Here is a 1,262-nt window from a genome sequence, read left to right as displayed (position 1 = left end):
GTGATAGGGAGGCTTCTTGGAAAAAGTGACATCTAAGAAGATACAGAACAGCATGGCTATGGGTCACTCCTACTGGGGGCAGGGGTGGGGATGCAAGGAAGAGAGCAGCATGTGCAAAGGCCCAAACAGTGTTGCCAGGCTCTCAGATGATGCAAGATTCTTATTGATTATAACAGTGCATGTGTGTATGTGTGTATGTGTTGGAGTATACTATAGAGAGGGAACTGACAGAGCAGCCCTTGATAAATGCCAGTTGATTTGAATGGCTGTACCTTGTGCTACTGGGCTCTGCACCTACATGCTCATGTAGTCTCTATAGCCATCCTGGGGCATGGGTTCTCTTATTATCCCCATCTTCCAGACCAGAAAGTTGATGTGTGGAGTCATGAATAATTTGCTGAGGATTCTGACAGCTGTATCAGGAGAGTTGGAGGTGAGGAAGATCTTCCTAGAAGATTTATTTGGGAAGCAGTGATGTCAAGAGAGATGACTGTTTCTAAACATCTCCAACAGGCCTTGCTTTGGTGCACATCCCCATGAAATGTCAACTCAGGGAGGGCAGAGGCTGCTCCTGGCTAAATACCTGGACCCTGGCATAATGCTGGTACACAGTGAGGGTTTATTGGGATGTTGAGTGGCTGCCCCAGGGCCTCTGGGTGGCCATGGGACAACAAGGCTGGAAGAGGTCATTGCCTTCATTTCCCAGGTGTCTCCTGACTTTTCCAAGGTGGACCTACAAGTCTGGGCAGAATTGGATGTGGGGCCTAAGTCAAAACCAGAATGCTCTAGACAGAGAGTATGGGGCACTTGGCCAGAGTTGGAGAAAGACAAGGAGGCCCACAGTCCCTGAGGGGCATACAACACCCTTGCAACGTGGCTGCTTCAATGCACTGTTCTGATGCATCTTCAGCTACCACCCCCCACCCCTCGCAGTCACCCGCCGAACACTGATAGAGCTGATCCGACAGTCCTGCAGGGGCTCTTGTGGTTGCACATCTTTGCTCCTGCTATTCCCACTACTTGGCAGGCTCTTTTGCTCTTGTCCACTTTCAGAACTTCCCACACTGCCCAACTCCAGTGGCTTCCTCCCTCTTTTTTTTCCTTTTGGTTAGAAAAACAAGTGCTCTTTTTCACAAGAAATCCAGACTATATTCTTACTATACACAAATGCAAACAAATCAGAAGTAGAGTGAAAAGTGAAATCCTACCTCCCCCATTTCAGGCTTGCTTCCAGAGAGCATGTTTATGAACAGCTGGGCACA

The 1,262-nt window shown here is 48.7% G+C and overlaps 1 protein-coding gene across 1 annotated transcript; it reads right to left on the bottom strand.

The window, feature by feature from the left end:
- Window positions 1-160: 160 nt before the first annotated feature.
- SPATA12 (spermatogenesis associated 12) lies at window positions 161-764 on the bottom strand (the record flags this gene model as incomplete). The annotated part of the gene is given in 3 exon segments (XM_008581234.1): window positions 161-400; window positions 402-617; window positions 619-764. Coding segments are annotated over 3 exon segments (602 nt in total), but the record flags the coding sequence as incomplete, so codon positions are not given.
- Window positions 765-1,262: the final 498 nt, after the last annotated feature.

Source organism: Galeopterus variegatus, unplaced genomic scaffold, assembly GCF_000696425.1.
Source record: "Galeopterus variegatus unplaced genomic scaffold, G_variegatus-3.0.2 Scaffold2303, whole genome shotgun sequence".
NCBI classification, from domain to species: Eukaryota; Metazoa; Chordata; class Mammalia; order Dermoptera; family Cynocephalidae; genus Galeopterus; species Galeopterus variegatus.
This window is presented reverse-complemented; position numbering and strand designations above follow the sequence as displayed.